Source organism: Oncorhynchus tshawytscha, linkage group LG27 (assembly GCF_018296145.1).
Source record: "Oncorhynchus tshawytscha isolate Ot180627B linkage group LG27, Otsh_v2.0, whole genome shotgun sequence".
NCBI classification, from domain to species: Eukaryota; Metazoa; Chordata; class Actinopteri; order Salmoniformes; family Salmonidae; genus Oncorhynchus; species Oncorhynchus tshawytscha.
The window spans coordinates 4842003-4862500 of record NC_056455.1 but is presented as its reverse complement, the minus strand read 5'-3'; the positions used below and the strand labels follow the sequence as shown (position 1 = coordinate 4862500).

General features: G+C 42.3%; 1 protein-coding gene across 3 annotated transcripts in view; it reads left to right on the top strand.

The window, feature by feature from the left end:
* The first annotated feature begins 4128 nt into the window (after positions 1-4128).
* Positions 4129-20498, top strand: part of ppp1r9ba (protein phosphatase 1, regulatory subunit 9Ba) — a 68672-nt gene continuing 52302 nt past the window's right edge. The window contains exons 1-2 of one of the 3 annotated variants that reach the window (XM_024390039.2): positions 4129-4278; positions 7151-8681. In XM_024390039.2, coding sequence (XP_024245807.1) covers positions 7218-8681 — 1464 coding nt within the window. In that variant the 5' untranslated portion in view covers positions 4129-4278; positions 7151-7217. Of the gene's footprint in view, positions 4288-4467; positions 4643-7150; positions 8682-20498 lie in introns of those variants that run through there. The other 2 variants (XM_024390038.2, XM_042307067.1) reach the window with 2 other exon arrangements.

Below are 20498 nucleotides of genomic sequence, written 5' to 3'. Positions count from 1 at the left end.
GTATAAGAGGCTAGGGTAGGCCTTCTCAAAGTAAAATTATAATCGCTGAACATGAAGATGGTATTTGTTCTTTAAATAAACAATACAAAAGGATTACAAAAAAATGACAGTACTGCAATTCCTTTATAAGTAAAGTCTTAACTGAAAAATACAGCATACAGTGGATTCGGGAAAGTATTCAGACCCCTTGACTTTTTCCACAGTTTGTTATGTTACAGCCTTATTCTAAAATAGATTCAATAGTTTTTTCCGCCTCATCAATCTACACACAATACTTATTATACATTTTTGCTATTGTACTACAAATAAAAAAAACTGAAAAATTACATTTACATAAGTATTCAGACCCTTTACTCAATATTTGTTGAAGCACCTTTAGCAGAGATTATAGCCTTAAGTCTTCTTGGGTATGACGCTACAAGCTTGGCAGACCTCTATTTTGGGAGTTTCTCCCATTTTTCTCTGCAAATCCTCTCAAGCTCTGTCAGGTTGGATGGAGAGCATCGCTGCACAGCTATTTTCAGGTCTCTCCAGAGATGTTCGATCGAGTCTGGGCTCTGGCTGGACCACTCAAGGACATTCAGAGACTTGTCTCAAAGCTATTCCTGCGTTGTCTTGGCTGTATTCTTAGGGTCGTTGTCCTGTTGGAAGGTGAACCTTCGCCCCAGTCTGAGTTCCTGAGAGATCTGGAGCAGGTTTTCAACAAGGATCTCTCTGTACTTTGCTCAGTTCATCTTTCCCTCGATCCTGACTAGTCTCCCTGTCCCTTCTGCTGAAAACCATTACGACAGCATGATGCTGCCACCACCATGCTTCACCGTAGGGATGGTGCCAGGTTTCCTCCAGACTTGAAGCTTGGCATTCAGGCCAAAGAGTTCAATCTTGGTTTCATCAGACCAGAGAATCTTGTTTCTCATGGTCTGAGAGTCCTTTAGGTGCCTTTTGGAAAACTCCAAGTGAGCTGTCATGTGCCTTTAACTGAGGAGTGGCTTCTGTCTGGCCACTCTACCATAAAGGCCTGATTCGTAGAGTGCTGCAGAGATGGTTGTCCTTCTGGAAGGAACTCTGAAGCTCTGTCAGAGTGACTATTGGGTTCTTAGTCACCTCCCTGGTCAAGGCCCTTCTCCCCCGATTGCTCAGTCTGGCCAGGCGGCCAGCTAGGAAGAACTCTTGGTAGTTCCAAACTTTTTCCATTTAAGAATGACTGTGTTCTTGGAGACCTTCATTGCGGCAGACATTTTTTGGTACCCTTCCCCAGATCTGTGCCTAAGCACAATCCTGTCTCAGAGCTCTACGGACAATTCCTTCGACCATATGGCTTGGTTTTTGCTCTGACATGCACTGTCAATTGTGGAACCTTATACAGACAAGTGTTAGCCTTTCCAAATCATGTCCAAACAATTGAATGTACCACATGTGGACTCCAGCTAAGTTGTAGAAACATCTCAAGGACGATCAATGGAAACAGGATGCACCTGAGCTCAATTTTGAGTCTCATAGCAAAGGGTTGGAATACTTATGTAAATAAGGTTTTTTATTTTTAATAAATTTGCAAAAATATCTAATAACCTGGTTTCACTTTGGCATTGTGGGGTATTGTGTGTAGATTGATGAGGAACCATTTAATTGAATCTATTTTAGAATAAGGCTGTAACGTAACAAAATGTAGAAAAAGTCAAGGGGTCTGAATACTTCCCGAATGCACTGTATAGCCTATGGTATTCTTTCTATAGAGGGTGAGTGAGCAAATCACAATGGTAAGAGCCTATGAAAAGATGCCTATATTTTCGTCTCATAAAAATACCTATGACATGATACTTTCCAAAGTGTCTCCAAGTGCAAACTGATGACTCTATCAATTTATGAACCATAACACAATGACATCCCTCATAGATTACACGTTTCTCTTTAATCCTGCATGTTATTATAATGCTCAGTGGGATAGGCCTGCATTTTAAGAGATGGCTTGGTTTATTCCTAATTTTTCATTCATTTTTACCAGGTTAGTCTCATCGAGATAATAATCCATTTTTCAAAAGATACCTTAATTAAAATACATTATGGCTCCCGAGTGGCGCTGTGGTTGAAGGCACTGCATCTCAGTGCCAGAGGTGTGACTACAGACCCTGGATTGATTCCAGGCTGTATCACAACCGGCCATGATTGGGAGTCCCATAGGGCGGCTTACAATTGGCCCAGCGTAGTCCGGGTTAGAGTTTGGCCGGGTTAGGCCATCATTGTAAATAAGAATTTGTTCTTAACTGACTTGCCTAGTTAAATAAAGGCAGAAAATTCTAAATAAGTCTATATGTGCAAGTAGCCTACACTCTGAGAAAAAAAATACACTATCTAGAACCTTAAAGGGTTTCCCCATAGGATTCTACATGGAACCCAAAAGAGTTCTACCTGGAACCAAAAATGATTCTACCTGGCCAGTTTTTTCACACAAAACAATGCCACAGATGTCTCAAGTTTTGGGGGAGCATGCAATTGGCATGATGACTGCAGGAATGTCCACCAGAGCTGTTGCTAGAGAATTTAATGTTAATTTGCTTACCAAAAGCCGCCTCCAATGTCATTTTAGAGAATTTGGCTGTATGTCCAACCATACTCACAACCGCAGATGAGGTATAACCACACCAGCCCAGGACCTCCATATGTGGCTTCTTCACACGTGGGATCGCACGTGGGATAGTCTTAGACCAGCCACACTGACAGCTGATGAAACTGACTAGAATTTATGTCTGTAATAAAGCCCTTTTGTGGGGGAAAAAACGAATTCTGATTGGTTGGGCTGGCTCCCCACTGGGTGACTGTGCCCCTACACAGTCATGAGAAATCAATAGATTAGGCCCTAATAAAATTATTTCAATTGACTGATTAAAATCGTTGAAATTGTTGCATTTCTATTTTTGTTCAGTATACATCAATGAAGGGTAATGGACACACTCCTAAACAACATATGTTTAATGTAATGAAAAGGCACTTTAACGCCTGTTGCCTATCCGATAAACTCAACAAAAGATCTCATCTAGATTAGGCCTTCTTAGAACCCCTAAACCCATAAACGATAAAGAGATTTTTGTTGTAATCTAGGAATAAGGTATTAGGCTCAAGAGAAATCCTATTTATCCCAGCATTTAAAAAAAGCAGCTGCCCGTGGCAAATGGTGCTTGCATGGAAGTGTTACATTCTTCAAAGGATTGTTTAAATTTGACTACAAACCAATGAACAGAAACTCGTCACACTTATCACCATCGCATAAACGATCTGACAAAAATATAATTGCGGTTGGATAATCCTATGATGATGTGTCAAATTGAAAGTGGTGCCATTTAGAAGTGCCACTGGCTGTTGTGTACACTGCTGTGCACTGTACACAACACGCAAATAGTAATACAGGCCTAGCGTACCATCCCGTCAAAAAATAGTTAATTGTGTTTTTGTCAAATGTGGTGATTGCTTTTGAATAGTGACCATAAATCATTGTTCTTCTTGTGTGATCACAGATTTCCTCACGGGGTCGCTGCCGAGTCACATTTTTGTTGCATTTACCCAAGGAACAGCCTAACAACCAGTATTGTTTTTACTCTTCTTAATGATACCTTTTAGGATGTGTGTAACGTTTCATTGGGCCATACTTTGATTGAATTTATTTCAGATCGATCTATTTGAAAGTGTAGCTTTTGACGTTTCGGTCACCAGCATGCCTAATGGTCTTGCGCTATAAGGGGCTATAAACTCAATTATACATAACAATGTCATTTGTAAATATTTGTGTGCTGAAATGAGTATTTATTTTTTATAGAAACGTCCTTTCAAGTAACGTCGGAGTTCCAGTCCGCCCACACGAGTCGCCGCTCAACTCAATCATAAATCGTGGAGTTGAGTTGAATCGGCTATAAATCGGCTATAAACCCACAGGTCTAGCAGGCTAATAAATAATCCATAGGCCTAACCGTTCGATTGTTGTCCCTATTTTTTTTTGTCGCCACGAGTGGCATGTCTCTTACAATATAAAATAGAGGGAATCTAAAAGTCTATTTTGTTTTGCTCTACATCAAGGGTTAAGGTTGCCTGTGATGCCATATGCTGTTGGTGGGGAGGATGGAGGGGAGTGAGGAGGGGAGAGAGAGAGAGAGAGAGAGAGAGAGAGAGAGAGAGAAGGCATCATCAGTTCGCTACGATCGCGGGGGAATCAGAAGCGAAAACAGAACGTGGACACAATGGATTCTCTAATAGACCGATCGTAACTTGAACCAACCTCTGTGAAACACGGTGAGCAAGGTACGGTAACCAAACCTTAGTAAAGACGTAACGACATTTCCTTTTTTTTCGTTGCTTTTATTTTTGCTCGTTTTGTAGAGAAAGAGAACTGTTATTCCGACTGCAGAAGATGCAGGAAGCGACATACAGCCATCATGCAAGCGAGGTGTTCGAGGCCCTTCATTTCCGCAGGGTCCTAATGTTTTTGACCTCACGTTGTTTTGACGGACGCTCATAGGCTATTGTCGGGGATGTTTAATGAAAGTGTATTCCACAATAAATGTCCTGTGTAGACATAGCTTGTTGAGTAGTGCCAGCGTTTAGAGCGAACAGACGAAACTAAAGCGCTCCTTAATCCTAACTGTCTGTCTGCCAGGTAGGCTATTCCTCACAACAAAAACCTATCATAACATGACAGTCCATGATGTGTTCATTTTAGATGCTCCGTTGCACATCAGACAAACTTTGCTACATTTTACAGAGTACCTATTTGGAACTTATCGTTTCCTGGTACAATGTATCGTACCGTTGTTGGACTGTAAGCTGAGAAAATGGCTATTTTGTGTCAATATGACGGAGTGGTCTATACGCCGAGAAGATGAGTCACTGACAAAATAGCATGCTCTATGCCTAAAGAACTACGGGTAGATTGTGTTCGTGTTTTGTAGAGGAGGACCTTTTGTGCCATCAATTCATATAGGCTGTTGCAATAGGTTATTCCATTCATGGAAATAGCAACGATCAAATGCGGATATCCGGATTCTCTGTCCGATTTCAATTAGGCCTGATGTTGAATAGATTCTCATCATAGACAGTAGGCATATTTAAATCCAACTGAAATCATACATGACATGTAGGCTACAGCAGTCTGCATAACATAGGCCTATGTGTAGTGGTAGCAGGATACTGTGCTCTCTTTGTAAATAAAATATACAATAGCTGGATCAATGCAGTGCTGCTGATTGAAGAATTAAGGCATTGTGGCTGTTATTTGCATAATCATGGTCCAGCTTGATATGTTTTACATGATTTGCAACAACAATTAGGCATATTTATTCTATTACATGGTCTGAGTTACAGTATATATACAAAAGTATGTGGAAACCTTTCAAATTAGTGGATTTGGCCATTTCAGCCACACCCATTGCTGACAGGTGTATACAATTGAGCACACAACCATGCAATCTCCATAGTCTAACATTGGCAGTAAAATGGCCTTACTGAAAGCTCAGTGACTTTCAACTTGGCACCGTCAGTTAGTCAAATTTCTGCCCTGCTAGAGCTGCGCCGGTCAACTGTAGGTGCTGTTATTGTGAAGTGGAAACGTCTAGGAACAACAACGGCTCAGCCGTGAAGTGGTAGGCCACACAAGCTCAAAGATCTAAAGCGCATAGCGCGTAAAAATCGTCTGTCCTTGATTGCAACACTCATTACCGAGTACCAAACTGCCACGTCAGCACAATAACTGTTTGTCAGGAGCTTAATGAAATGGGTTTCCATGGTGGAGCAGCCACACACAAGCGTCAGATCACCATGTGCAATTCCAAGCGTCGGCTGGAGTGGTGTAAAGCTCGCTGCCATTGGACTCTGGAGCAGTGGAAACACATTCTCTGGAGTGATGAATCACGTTTCACCATCTGACAGTCCGAGGAATGAATCTGGGTTTCGCAGATGGCAGGAGAACACTACCTGCCCCAATGCATAGTGCCAACTGAAAAGTTTGGTGGAGGAGGAATGATGGTCTGGGGCTATTTTTCATGGTTCGGGCTTAGTTCCAGTGAAAGGTCATCTTAACACTACAACATACAACTACATTCTAAACGATTCTGTGCTTCAAACTTTATGGCAACAGTTTGGGGAAGGCCCTTTCCAGTTTCAGCATGACAATTGCCCCCATGCACAAAGAGAGGTCCATGCAAAAATGTTTTGTCGAGATCACTGTGGAAGAACTTGACTGGCCTGCACAGAGCCCTGACCTCAATCCCATCTAACACCTTTGGTATGAATTGGAACGCAGACTGCGAGACAAGCCTAATCGCCCAATATTAGTGCCCAACCTCACTAATGCTCTTGTGGCTGAACGGAAGCAAGTACCCGCAGCAATGTTCCAACATCTAGTGGAAAGCCTTCCCAGAAGAGTGGAGGCTGTTATAATAGCAAAGGGGGGACCAACTCCATATTAAAGCCCATGATTTTGGAATAATGTGTTTGACGAGCAGGTGTCCATATACTGTTGGTTAAATAGTGTATTTGAGTGAGCTTAAAGACATTGGATTTGTATTCCTCTCTCAGCCAGACTCGTGGCTCTGATTGCAAGAATGAGGATTATTGTAATACAGTTAACTTTAAAGAGGTGTCTTTCTACTTTGCAGCAGCTTTTGCTGTCGGTGGTGAGACCTGAAATCTTAAGGCAGCTGATAAAAATCCTAGCGATCAAAATTATATAATGACTAAGGGACACAGCAAAAGTTAGATTTCTGCCAGCCCTACTCCAATTTGCAATCTGGTGTTATTGTTGTAAACCCTAGACTAGTCATATAATGTATATCTCATATCCTTCACTGCATTTCTCCTTAAGTGTAGGTGAATAGATAGGGGATTTTCTGTGCCCAAGACTGTTCCCTATTTACGTCAGAGTAAACTTCCCTCACACCCACGTGTGTAGCTTTTTATTTTTTCTCTAACTTCCTCCTTTTCAAGCCTCTATCCATTCTTCCCTTCCTCTCTCGTGTGCAGAATTGCTATCTCCCTTTGGTTTTCACTAACCCACTCTCTCTTCCCCACTATCGCTCAATGTGGTCCTTGCATTTGTGTCTGTCTACCCCATGTGCAGGCAGACTCCCTCAGGTGAAATTGAGTGGTTTTGTTTGTTTTTCTCATCCAGGGGGAGGAAGACAGACAGAGGAGCTATGCTGTTACTTCCAAGTCTCAGTGGCTCAGTTTGATTAACCATGATGAAGACTGAACCCCCATCGGCGGGCAGTGCCAGCTCCACCCTCCGGAGCCCGTCCCCCCACAGGAACGCCTACGAGGCGGGCATCCAGGCTCTGAAGCAGGCCCACGACGCTCTGAACAATGCCGCCAATGGGGACGACGCTGCCAAGGATGGCAAGCCGCCGCGGCCTACTGGCAGAGGGCGCCGCCAGTACGGCTCTAATGTCCACCGCATCAAGAACATGTTCATGCAAATGCAGTCACCTGGCGACGAGGACGACCCGTCCAAGGCCAATGACCAGGCAGTGCGGCTGTCCCTGCCCAGGGCCAGCAGCCTCAACGAAGATGTGAACCATAGCGCCCTGCTCAAGCTGGGCGCTACGGTCTCCGAGCGTGTCAACCGCTTTGACCCCAAGGGCGGCAAAGTTGGTGGGTCCCGAGGGGCATCAGCAGGGTACTCCAAGCTGCAGGAGACGAGGAAGATCTTCGAGCAGCGCCAGCTGCAGGAGAAGCAGTCGGCCACCAACCGCATCCTGCTCAAGAAGGAGCGTCCGGTTTCGTCCGCTGTCCAGGACAGCCGGCTGGATGTGGTAGTGCGCTTCAACGGCAGCACGGAGTCTCTGGACTGCCTGGATACGGTAGGGGGAGCCGGTGAGGCGGTGTCGCCCACCGTAAGCCAGCTTAGCGCCGTCTTCGAGAAGGGGGACCTGAGGAACAACCTGCACCGGCCCTCCTCCACGTCCCCGTTGCCCTCCCGAGAAGAAAGCCCCACTCCGGTAAAAACAGCAGAATGCCTCAACTCCAAAATCATCGCCAGGAAGGTGCAAGTCTTGCCCCCAGGCAGTCAGGGGGATGGGAGCAGCCAACACTTGGACCAGGAGGGTTCCCCCAGAAGCCCCAGGAACAGAGCAGCTCCCCGAAACGATGACGGCTCCTCAGGAAGTACACAAACAGGGGATAGGACCTCTTCTGCTTCTACCGAAGCCAAGTCTGAGAGGGAGAGAGGGAAGGAAGCCAGGGGCTCAAGTACAGGAGGCGAGCCTAGCAGAGAACCCATACCCAGGGACCAGGAGGACTCCTCCGCACCCGAGGCAGGGAGCCGGCTGGTGCAGGCCGAGGTCCATGCCTCACTAGAAAATGGAGAAGCCCCTGGGGGCCCCAGCGACCTGGCAGGGAGCCAGGAGGGAGAGAGGGGACACAGGGAGGAGCCTGGGGAGGGGCCCCAGTGTGAGGGACAGGAAGAGGATGGCCTGGAGGAGGAGTCTCGTAAGGATGATTACTCGGAGGGCGACCTGGTGGACATCAGCGCGTACAGCGGCATCGGAGAGGACTCCGGCGGCAGCCAGCTGGATGAGGATGAGGAGGAGGAAGATGAGCCTTACGAGCCAGAGTCGAGCTGCTCTGAGCTCCCGGGACTGCCTGCAGAGGAGGAAGCACCGCCGGAGAACAGGAAGATCTGCTTTAGCACTGGACCAATAAAGGTGAGTCTCTGGTTCAGGTGGGTAGAAATGATGAACAGTTTATCAAGAGATGATAAGGAAAGAGACATCAATGCTGGTCTGAAGTGGAGATCAGAAGATGTCTGTAGTGGTAGACCATTATTTCTACCTGTAGGCATAGTATTTGAGTAGTTTTATTATTTGTTTGACAGTAGTATTCAGAAGACTATGCTGTCTGATTAATTTGTGTAGAAGCCATAGTAGGTGTTGGTTGATACTGCCCCATTTTTTCCCCCCCACATTGGCCTATTTTCTCTACACTGACACAATTGAATGACTTAGCATTTCCTGTATTGGTGAAAACAACTTGTGAAAGCCTGTGCAAAGGTCAGCATCCACATGCTTCCTTCCATCTTCAAATCAAATGTTATTAGTCACATGCTTTGTAAACAGGTGTGTACTAACAGTGAAATGCTTACTTACAGGCTGACTACACCGCTTGCGTCGCAAAGTAAATGTAGAAATCTATATTATTCAATTATTGCAACATCGCACGCGCCAACGAGCGACTGCGTTGCCAAGGGCTAAAGTAGAAGTCAGTTCTATTTGTGATGCAGATCATGGTGCAAGTCCTGCCTCTCCCATCCGTTTATTGGTTTATAGAAGCAGATACCCACGTGCCATCTCCTCATTGGTTATATCCATGTGGGTGACTGAAAGACGAACAAGGTCGGTGGCGGCAATGCACCTAATTTATGAAAGTTGCCAATCGCATAAAAAATCAAGAGAAGAAAAGTTAGCTAGCAACAGCAGGCTAGCTAAATAGGACAAATTAGCTAGCAAGTGCAAGCAAGCTAGCTAAATTGCCATAAATGTTAAATGCTTTTCGACCTGTCCCCAAATTAATATAATTGGTTCAGAGTTTGTTTTGATATTTTAACCTGCGTGTCGTGATCGCGTTTGGTGTGGGGGGACAAAATACATTCATGCACGATGGCGCACGTGCGCAGACAGTTTGGGTTTCGTGTTAGGGGCCCTTTCCAACAATGCAGAGAAAGAAAATAGAGAAACAATAAAGTAAAACATAATATATACACAATGAGTAACAATAACTTGGCTATATACAGTTGAAGTCGGAAGTTTACATACACCTTAACCAAATACATTTAAACTCAGTTTTTCACAATTCCTGACATTTAATCCTAGTAAAAATCGCTTGTCTTAGGTCAGTTAGGATCACCACTTTATTTTAAGAATGTGAAATGTCAGAATAATACTAGAGAGAATTATTTATTTCACCTTTAATTTATTTCATCACATTCCCAGTGGGTCAGAAGTTTACATGCATTCAATTATTATTTGGTAGCCTTTAAATAGTTTAACTTGAGTCAAATGTTTGGAGTAGTTTGGAGTAGCCTTCCACAACCTTCCCACAATAAGTTGGGTGAATTTTGGCCCATTCCTACTGACCGAGCTGGTGTAACTGAGTCAGGTTTGTAGGCCTCCTTGCTCGCACACTTTTTCAGTTCTACCCACAAATTTTCCATCAGATTGAGTTCAGGGCTTTGTTTTGGCCACTCCAATACCTTGACTTTGTTGTCCTTAACTTTGGAAGTATGCTTGGGGTCATTGTCCATTTGGAAGACCCATTTGCGACCAAGCTTTAACTTCCTGACTGATGTCAAGTTGTTGCTTCAATATATCCACATAATATATGTGGATATAACGGCTGCGTGGTCCCATGGTGTTTATTCTTGCGTACTATTGTTTGTACAGATGAATGTGGTACCTTCAGGAGTTTTGGAAATTGCTCCCAAGGATGAACCAGACTTGTGGAGGTCTACAATTTTTTTTCTGAAGCCTTGGCTGATTTCTTTTGATTTCTCCCATGATGTCAAGCAAAGAGGCAGTGAGTTTGAAGGTAGGCCTTGAAATACATCCACAGGTACACCTCCAATTGACTCAAATTATGTCAATTAGCCTATCAGAAACTTCTAAAGCCATGACGTCATCTTCTGGAATTTTCCAAGCTGTTTTAAGGCACAATCAACTTAGTGTATGTAAACTTCTGACCCAGTGGAATTGTGATTAAGTAAAATAATCTGTCTGTAAACAATTATTTGAAAAATGACTTGTCATGCACAAAGTAGATGTCCTAACCGACTGGCCAAACTATAGTTTGTTAACAATACATTTGTGGAGTGGTTGAAAAATGAGTATTAATGACGGCAACCTAAGTGTATGTAAACTTCTTACTTCAACTGTACAAGGGGTAGCAGTACCTAGTCGGTGGCAATGGATACGAGGTAATTGAGGTAGATATGTACTAGAGGTCGACCGATTGTGATTTTTCAACGCCAATACCAAAAAAGGAGTACCAAAAAAGCCGATACCGATTTAATTGGCTGATTTTAAAATTAAAAAATACAAATGTATTTGTAATAATGATAATTACAACAATACTGAATGAACACTTATTTTAACTTAATAAAATACATCAATAAAATCAATTTAGCCTCAAATAAATAATGAAACATGTTCAATTTGGTTTAAATAATGCAAAAACAAAGTGCTGGAGAAGAAAGTAAAAGTGCAATGTAAGAAAGCTAACGTTTGAATTCCTTGATCAGAACATGAGAACATATGAAAGCTGGTGGTTCCTTTTAACATGAGTCTTCAATATTCCCAGGTAAGAAGTTTTAGGTTGTAGTTATTATAGGACTATTTCCCTCTACACCATTTGTATTTCATTAACCTTTGACTACTGGATGTTCTTATAGGCACTTTAGTATTGCCAGTGTAACACTATAGCTTCCGTCCCTCTCCTCGCTCCTCCCTGGGCTCGAACCAGGAACACAACAACAAAAGCCACCCTTGAAGCAGCGTTACCCATGCAGAGCAAGGGAAACAACGAAGAACTGCTTGACGCACAACGAAGAACTGCTGGCAAAACGCACAAAAATGCTGTTTGAATGAATGTTTACGCGCCTGCTTCTGCCTACCACCGCTCAGTCAGATACTTAGATACTTGTATGTTCAGTCAGATTATACGCAACGCAGGACACGCTAGATAATATCTAGTAATATCATCAACCATGTGTAGTTAACTAGTGATTGATTGTTTTTTATAAGATAAGTTTAATGCTAGCTAGCAACTTACCTTGGCTTACTGCATTCGTGTAACAGGCAGTCTCCTTGTGGAGTGCAACGGTCGTTATTGCGTTGGACTAGTTAACTGTAAGGTTGCAAGATTGGATCCCCCGAGCCGACAAGGTGAAAATCTGTCGTTCTGCACCTAAACGAGGCAGTTAACCCACCGTTCCTAGGCCGTCATTGAAAATAAGAATGTGTTCTTAACTGACTTGCCTAGTTAAATAAAGATTAAATAAAGTTTTTTTTTTAAATAAAAAAATAAAAATCGGCAAAATCGGTGTCCAAAAATACTGATTTACGATTGTTATGAAAACTTTAACTATTTAATTAATTATTTAAGAGAGGTGATCAAGTTACACTTGAAATTATCTTCTAATGTTTGCCAGGTAAATATCTTATAACTATAAGTTTAACTATCTAAGATGTGCCAAACACATTCTCTCCAGATCAGGGCTCCAGCCATGCATTTTTTTTGTTAACTTTTTATTTAAGTTGCTAGCTTGCAAGATCAAGCTTCTTGGTTACAGCAGAGACAATCAATCCCCTCCTGGATCAAGATCCCTGCTGTCTATTATTTATTTTGTGCTTACAGCAAACATTTTGAGATAGTTGTACAACTTCGTGAGCTGGGGTGTCTTTTCCCTTGCAATTAGTTTAACGTTCTCTTGCGCTTGTTAGCATTTAGCTAGCGTCCGCTATGTCAATTTGCCAGGTTTGTTAGCATTTTTAAACATTTTCTTTCAAGACAGTACTTTTTTTTACATCTGGAAAGATGTGTGCACTGTCTTGTGATCACTGCCGGTATAACCGTATACCCCGGTATGGTACAGAAACGGTATGAAAATTTGGATACTTCCCAACACTTCTACGGAGTGCATCAGAGATAGAAGCTAATAGCTAGATGTTGTGTGTTGGGTTTTGACTTCCGGATATCAGTCCCACTTATTGGTTTAGCTGTTTGAACACCGCAGCGGTATCCAGAACAGCAAGTGCAGCAGGTAGCTTAGTGGTTAGAGTGTTGGGCCAGTAACCGAAAGGTTGCTAGATCAAATCCCCGAGCTGACAAGGTAAAAATCTGTCGTTCTCCCCCTGAACAAGGCAGTTAATCCACTGTTCCTAGGCCGTCATTGTAAATATGAGTTTGTTCTTTAACTGACTTGCCGAGTTAAATAAAGGTTAAATAAGAAATACTGCAGAACACTACTGTGTGAGCTGCTCTATGTATGACTAAGTGACTGACAACTTGTGAAATCTCTTTTTGGCTTGGTCAGCATTCATGACTTTGCTTGACACTGAGGGCCTACCTAGTAGTCCTGACAGCGGGATAGACTTGTTCCTCCTGCCTTGACACCAGACGGGTTCATCATTCCATAGCTTAATTCCTCTGAGATCTGTATGTTATATTATGGTATCTCAAAAAAGCCGGGCGTAGAAAATTGATTTTTAAAATTCCTAATGCTGACTGCTGCTCCAATGATATGTAATTTCCTGCCAGGTATAGGCCAGGTGTTCTCATGGGCTTCAGTCTGAACCACAACTACATTGTTTACATAAAATGTCGGTAGGTAGAGATTAGCTCTAGGCTACTGCATGTCGTCATTATGAAATGTCAGATGGTTATGCCAATGGCCTTTCTCTCCTGTCCCTTGGTGACTTGCCATTAAATGCCACCAGCAGGTAGTGTGGATTTCATCTCCCCACCATGCACAGCATGATAACCAACCGGGCAGCCACCATATCACTGTAACGATATGTTATGTGAGAGGGATTTTCAGTAGCAATTTTTGCCTTTAAAATATATCTTCACCTCTTCTCAGTCAGTGAGTGTCTGAGATTTCATGATTGTGATTAGGGCACAATAGATTTGCAGCACAGCCTTGTAATCCTGGTAAAGGATTGACTGCTTCGCAGTAGGCCACCCTTAAGCACAGCCGCTTGTGACACGTGTAGTGGCATGCCATGACTTTGCTGTCACAGCAAGCAATATCCCTTTATTCCTCAGTGGAGGAGGATAGAGCGCTATCATATAGGCTAGTCCATCAGTGTAGAGTGGAAGGTTTGATTTTGTTAAGTCTACTAGACCACCTATCTCTGCATAGCCATTGCTGTTGCACTTTTGAATGTTACATTGAATTGATCTGACCTGTGCAAGAACAGATGATGACAGTTCAGCATCTTAAGTGTCCTTTCTGACCTATCGACCCTGTTATGATGTTACGGCTTTAACTCAACCAAGGGTGTGGCTTAACCATGACACATTTACTGCACCTGGGAGTTCATTCTGCGGTCAGCTTCCATTGTTGATAAACTGTGCTGTATATGAGTGTCTTGTTTTGTCTGCAGTATTGCCTGATACTTACTCATATTCCCATACCATGGGTGACTGACTGACTCCCTCTCTTAGCCAAGGTGAGGGCACTCCGTGAAGAGAATGAATTTCAGTTAGGTATTCAGCAGTCCATGGGGATGACTTGTTGAATTGCCCGTGTTGTCCTTTTTGCATAGATAAGGACAGAACAGGCAGGTCCATTCTCCTCTCAGTCAGCTCCAGAGTTTCTGGGTCACTGGAGGTCTGCATCCCAAATTGCACCATATTCCCTAGATAGTGCACTGACCTGGTCAAAAGTAGTGCACTATAACAAATTAAATTCAGACATTGGCCTCATTATGGAAAAATGCCATCATTGATGCATTTAATCATCATTTGATTTCAGCGGGTATCTCTTTGAAATAACTACTTGTAAGCCTATTCACAATGATATTGGGCTGGATGCTGATTGGGGAAACTTGCTGAATGATCAGAGAAATTATAGTCAAAACTTTTCTTTTAGGCTATTTACAGAAAAGAAAGTCCTGGATGCTTTTCTAGCAATAGACAACAAGAAATCCACAGGGGCCGACCAATTGGAACCTGGGCTGCTTAAGTGTGCAGCGTCCATCATTGTTGGCTCAAACCCACTTTTAAATTTAATTTTTTATTGTTGTCAGAATATATTCCAAAAGTATGGAAATCAGCTCTTGTTCTGCCACTCCATAAGGGCGGGGATAGTAGTGATCTTAATCATTATTGCCCCATTTCAAGGCTTCCTTGTATGATTAATATGTTTGAATCCTTGGTAAATGTACAACTTTGCTATTTTTTAAAACTGAGAAATGTATTTACGAATGTAAACCAGTCAGGTTCAGGCCTGGACGTAGTACTATTACAGCAAACATATTAGTTAATGATATTCTCAATGCTTCAGACACTAAAATTAAATGTGCTGCTTTGTTTGTGGACCTGCCCAAAGATTTTGATACTGTTGATCATGCTCATTTATTGAATAAGTTGTCCTCAATAGGCCTGAGCTCTGACGCCTGTTCATGGTTTCATGATTATCTTAGTGACAGAACTCAGGCTATCGTGATTGATGGGACTAAGTCTGAATTTCTTGATGTACATAAAGGTGTACCACAGGGTTCCATTTTGGGACCTGTTCTCTTCAATATTTTTATAAACACCATTAGTCAATCTGTACTTTAAAAAAAACTTTATCTATATGCGGATGATACTATATTATCAATGCTATTGACCCGACTGTTGATCTGGCATTTTCAAAACTACAGTCAGATTTTATAGCTATGCAGGAATCCCTTGCTGATTGAAAACTTAATATGGGCAAAACTAAATACATGTTGTTTTTAATCTGAAACATTCTTATGAGAGTTTAACTACACGTTCCCTCGTTAGATGATTCTCCAATCGAACGTGTTCCCGCATTTCGATTGATATGGATTTGACTTTTTTTTTAACATACAGATGAGCTGGTTAATTAAGAAGATGAGATTTAAAGTTGTCTTTTTTTACAGAAACAGATTGTGCCTTTCTCTAAACTGTAGGAGGCAGATTATTTAGTCAACCTTTTTTATCTGTTCTTGATTATGGTGATATTATTTATAAATGTTCAGCTGCTACTACTCTTATCCTGTTCAGGCCTGCCTTTGCTTTTTCTTCTCAGTGGTTGATTATTTAGATTTTTCAGACTGATATGGCATTCATACCTCAATGACAGTGAAAGCACCGTAATATGACATGCAAACTTAATATATGCTCCATCTCTTCCTGTAAGCAGGCATGCTGTCACTCTTATCAGACACAATTTTTACTTTCCATGGTGGAGAGCTGAGAATAAACACCAAGTCCCTCTGCATTTAGGGCATGTTAGCCCCTGCGCTTTCTTTCTCTCTCCCTCTCGCTGTTTGTCTGTGTCAGCTGGCTGGCAGTACATTCCTTCAGTCCCCTATGTTATACCACCCTGCATCCCACTGCTGGTTTGCCTCTGAAACTAAGCAGGGTTGGTCCTGGTCAGTCCCTGGATGGGAGACCAGATGCTGCTGGAAGTGGGCCAGAGGACCAGTAGAGGGCACTTTTTCCTTTGGTCTAAATAAATATCCCAATGCCCCAGGGCAGTGATTGGGGACATTGCCCTGTGTAGGGTGCTGTTTTTCACAGGGGACGTTAAAACAGTCTTGACTCTCTGTGGTCACTAAATATCGTATGGCACTTATCGTAAGAGTAGGTGTGTTACCCCCGGTGTCCTGGCTAAATTCCCAATCTGACCCTCATACCATCATGGCCACCTAATCATCCCCAGCTTCCAATTGGCTCATTCATCCCCCTCTCCCCTGTAACTATTCCCCAGGTTGTTGCTGTAAATGAAAATGTGTTCTCAGTCAATTTACCTTGTAAAATAATTTGCCCAATCTCAGATCAGTGAGAGTCTGGTACATGCATAAACTGACAGCTCTGTGAGTTGGTCCAAACTGTGTGTTTATATGCGCACACATGTTCATTGTGTACATGCTGTCATGATGTTGACCTGGGGGTAGGTTTATGACAGTCATAAATACCTCTTCCCCCCCCTTTTTCCTCTCTACCCTACTGAGGTTACATTTGCAAACCCCTTGGTTAACATAGAGATTCTGGGAACATCAGAAGGTGGGGGGAAATTAACTATATTCTGGTAATCCGACCAATTGAACATATGCAGTGGTACTTAATGAATATGATGTCAGTTTGGTTGTCATCTGAGACATTCTTATCAATGATAAGATGACATAAACTCTACAGTGGAAAATCAACACATCAGAGTTATCGGATTCACATGGAATTGTTGTTCAATTTAAATGTTTGAATATGAAATTATTCGTGATGGGATGAAATATGATTTTAGCTTCTAAAATATGATAATTGGGTTTTCATAAGGTTAGGGCTCTGCTCAATCAGTGGCCCGCCCCTGTGAAGAGTCATGGGTTATAAAACTTTTCAGACACACCCTTCTCGCTCCGCTATATAAAGCCTTGACGAAAATGTAACCTCCTGTTTTGAACTCTCAGATAATTCACATCAGCGTGAGCTTTGGTTGCGAATGGTATGAACTTTGAACTCTTATTCACTAATGAAGTGATACCTCCTAGCAGTTGAGCTAGCAACAGCAGCTGCAAACGAGGGTTAGGAAGGAACAGACAGAGTATCCCGTCTATCACACAACGACGTTACTACAACGTATCCAATTGACCACCAGAGACATTCTTCAAAGGACTCGGTTTGGCAACACGGCCTTCCATCTACCACCAACCTACTGAAGCGCAGCTCAGAGTAAATATTTATTGCATTTTCCTTTTCCAAATGGGTGGTAATTTAGAATGCATAAGGTACTGTATTTACGATAGCACAGTCATCCCGCTCTTTCACTCAAACCCAGCCCTTTTCTTTTGTGTAACCAGCTGTCTTATCTGTTCCGCCCTCTAGGGATGTTTTCCTTTATGACGTAATTTGTAATTAAGTTATATAATTCATTATTTGTATATGTAATTCTGTGTGATTAGTTAGGTATTTAGTAAATAAATAATTAAATCCAATGTTGTATTGCTGATTCAACTTGTTAGCCAGGGTTCATGAAGATATCTGAAAGTTGTAAATTCTTGGTTGAGACTGAATTAAGGTGACGATTAATATTGACAGCTCTTGATGTAAAATATTACTAGGCCTTTAAGAGTTTATTCGGAGGATAACAGCTCTATAAGTATTATTTTGTGGTGCCCCAACTCTCTAGTTAATTACATTTACATGATTAGCTCAATCAGGTGATATTAATTACAGAGAAATGATTTTACATAGAATAGCATGTCATATCACGTAATCCGGCATAGCCAAAGACACGACAATGCCTATTCAAGTGTGGTTGAGTATTTGTATGTGGATGAGAGGGTTTGTTTCTGTCCATCCTTGCATGTGTGATTTGTGAGAGACCCTGTTAAGTTTTTCCTGATCCCAGACAGACTTGGGCGGCCCCTCTTATCCTCTCAAAGGGAGGAAGCAGTAGAGAGGGAAGGTGGGGGCAGTTTAGGGTGAAGTTGGGGACATGACTGTGGGGACGCAACCTTATCCAATTCCGAGGTGCATATTGAAGATATTGGAATAACTGTCCACGTACTATTCGTCAGCCAACAAGATGAGTAGGCCTAACGAACAGCAAAAGCACTAGCCTATGTCAATCTACTAACCCCCTAGTAAAAAGGTTTATATATTCTGTGCGAGAAAGAAGTATTCCAAACATAGTCTGAGACAGTTGTGGGATGGGATAGATTACAGATTAATACAACCACTAGCATAAAAAAAATGTTTTTTAAGCAATGAGGCTGACATAACAGATCAGAACATTTAGCTTTGAATGTTGATGAACTATTAGGCTATTTCTTGACATTATAAGCACAGCAATGTGCACGTGGCAGTAGGCTATAAGTTTATTTAAAAAAAATGTTTTATTCTTATTTTATTTAACTTGGCGAGTCAGTTAAGAACAAATTCTTATTTTTGATGACGGCCTAGGAACAGTGGGTTAACTGCCTGTTCAGGGGCAGAACGACAGATTTGTACCTTGTCAGCTCAGGGGTTTGAACTTGCAACCTTCTGGTTACTAGTCCAACACTCTAACCACTAGGCTACCCTGCCACCCCATTAGTGGGGAAAACACCATTCTCAAACGTGACCACAAATGTGATCATGCATGTTATGCTTTTATTATAAAAGGTGCGTTTTTATGGTGAGAATTATCTTCCCCAAACTTGAAAAACCTGTGCTGTGTATGTATGTATGCCAGTTAGGCTCTAAACCCATTGTAAAGCTGATTTAATGTACTTAATTTTAAGAAGTTATTTGGCTACTTTAGTTGTGATACAAACCTAATCAAAACATATAGGCCTATAGGCTAGGCTACATGAGGTGTGCAACAATGATTTGAAAAAGTTGCAAAAAACGTGTTTCTTGCCTTACTGCAAACTGGGCATCATTCACAGGTGATAATATATAATTCACAAGTGATAGGCTAATGTTGTCACCCATCAGACTGTTCTTGATTTAATCTTGTCTTTACATATACTATATCAAATATGTGTGAAACCTTTCGGGAATGGGCAGAGGGAAAAAAATGCATGTCATCAAAATACCAAATGGAGGACACTTTTCCTGTGGTTCCTTTTCATGCCAGCCAGGTAGGTTATACTCCTGTTGTAAAGAGAAGAAATGTGCTTAATATTAGGAAAGTTGAGAAATAAATATAGTATTCCTAGCATATAGAAAGCTGATGGGATCCTCCTCTTTTTAGTAGAGGCCATCACTCTGTTTTCTCACGCAATTGCATAGCCAATTGAAATGTTCCGCAACAAGAGCTCATGAAGTGATTATTAGATTTTCGATTACATTTGCATTGATGTCAGAGTGATTAGAGGGACAATAGAGTACTGAGTACCAGGCAGTTAGTGAGTTTTGTAGGCTACTAGTGTCTGCAGGGATCTGAACCTGCAGACACTGTCTTGTAACAGGTCAATGTCTAACCTTCCTCACGTTGACTAAAACTGGCTGCCATCTGTAGTATTACAAGCTGACATCCTTCAATACATCTGGTAGATTATTCGTGTCCAACTAACCCCCAGCTACCGTGATTGTGTAAGTAACAATACTGTTTTTGATGCAACTTTTAATAAAAAAACTTTTTTTTTACCTTGTTTAACTAGGCAAGTCAGTTAATGAGAACAAATTCTTATTTACAATGACGGCCTACTGGCCAAACCCGGATGACTCTGGGTAAATTGTGTGCCGCCCTATGGGATTTCCAATCACAGCCAGTTGTGATACAGCCTGGAATCGAACCAGGATGTCTGTAGTGACGCCTCAAGCACTGAGATACAGTGCTTTAATCCACTGCGCCACTCGGGAGCCCTAGGACTGGGTGGGGGGGTATGTCGTCTCAGTTGGTAGATCTAGCACATGCATTCCAAAGGAAATGACTTATTTGAACAAATGACCTTCTCATCAACATCTATCCATAGCATCGGGGTATAAGCGGTATATAGTCCCATAACCTGGTCCATTGTCTTGTACAGTGCCACAGTCTAAGTAGTCAAACAGATTAGCGGAACGCCCTAGTGTTTATAAATAGAGGTCTACCGCTCTGAACGTTCCCATAATCCACTGCTTGATTCTTAGAGCCTCTGTACTGCCGTGCAGGGTTATTTAAAGACGTCTCCCTGTGTCAGGATGCTAGGGTGGCGCTGCAGGGGGGCAGGTCTGGAGGCCACTTAGGTTAGGTGGACATACTGTACCATAGACGTCACGCTGCCGTAACGTGGATCTTTTCTTCTGTTTCTCTCCCCGTTACGCAGAGG